Source organism: Sphaeroforma arctica (genome assembly GCF_001186125.1).
Source record: "Sphaeroforma arctica JP610 unplaced genomic scaffold supercont1.9313, whole genome shotgun sequence".
Taxonomy (NCBI): domain Eukaryota; class Ichthyosporea; order Ichthyophonida; genus Sphaeroforma; species Sphaeroforma arctica.
The window spans coordinates 1-1,093 of record NW_014031245.1 but is presented as its reverse complement, the minus strand read 5'-3'; the positions used below and the strand labels follow the sequence as shown (position 1 = coordinate 1,093).

General features: G+C 44.5%; 1 protein-coding gene across 1 annotated transcript; it reads left to right on the top strand.

The window, feature by feature from the left end:
* Nucleotides 1-223: 223 nt before the first annotated feature.
* Nucleotides 224-405, top strand: SARC_16936 (hypothetical protein; the record flags this gene model as incomplete). Its single annotated transcript, XM_014288961.1, has 1 exon — nt 224-405. A coding segment is annotated over one exon (182 nt), but the record flags the coding sequence as incomplete, so codon positions are not given.
* Between the last annotated feature and the right edge of the window lie 688 nt (nt 406-1,093).

Here is a 1,093-nt window from a genome sequence, read left to right as displayed (position 1 = left end):
TAAATATAAATATATACCAAAATGCACCAATATATCATCCTGCACTATTACGCGAGTATTTTCTAAAACAGTCAGTTCACAGTTTTTGTGAGCCTATGCAATGCCTGGGAAAATATCCTGCCTATATCCAGTACAAAAAAACACACACTGAAAGCCTTGTCTCTAGTACATACAACACAAACCCTCACCCCAACTTTACACTACCCTCACCCATCCACCACAGGAGAGCTGACCATTGGGACAGATACGGCCCTACACCGCATCATCGAAGCCATTGACGCTGTCCATAGCACAGCCACTTCGCACCAGCGCACCTTTGTACTCGAAGTTATGGGCCGACACTGCGGCTATTTGGCCTGGGCGGCTGGAGTGGCTACGGGCGCTGACTTCATCCTCATTCCAGAGGTGTGTTTTCATAGGTGTGGTGTATGTGTGTATGTATATATATATATATATATATATACGCCCCACATGCAACTATTTTAATACATCACCCGGCAGCGTGTGCGAAGTCTTCAGGGTTTACTTGGCTCTGCATCGACGTGTGTTCGCTTACAGTATCATGGCTACCTGTGTGCTATGTAACCTGCGCTCATACCTCACAGGTGTCGTGCGTTGTCATTTTGTTCTGTTATTCTGTCCTTAAGTCCTAAACCCATTTCATTCAGGCGCCGCCAGAACAAGACGATTGGGAGAGTGTCATGTGCCGCAAGTTAGAAAAGAGGCGCGCCAGAGGTGAGTGGCCAACGGGTGCAGCGTATATCCACCTCATGCCATGGGCAATCAACTATATTAACACATGACACATGACACATGGATATATGATAACATATGATATATGCCACATGACACATGACATATGACACATGAGATATCACACATGACAAATGACACAAGGTGCATAACACGTAGCATGGCTAGTGCTAGTACTAGTGCTAGTGCTGGTGTGTGCTGTCGCCGTAGTGTCATGCCATACGTACACTCACGGGTTAGTGTCATGAGATGTCATGAGGTGTCGCTTATCTTCATGCTCTGGCTAATATATATATATATTTATATATTAATATATTTATATATATTGAGGTGTCTCTTA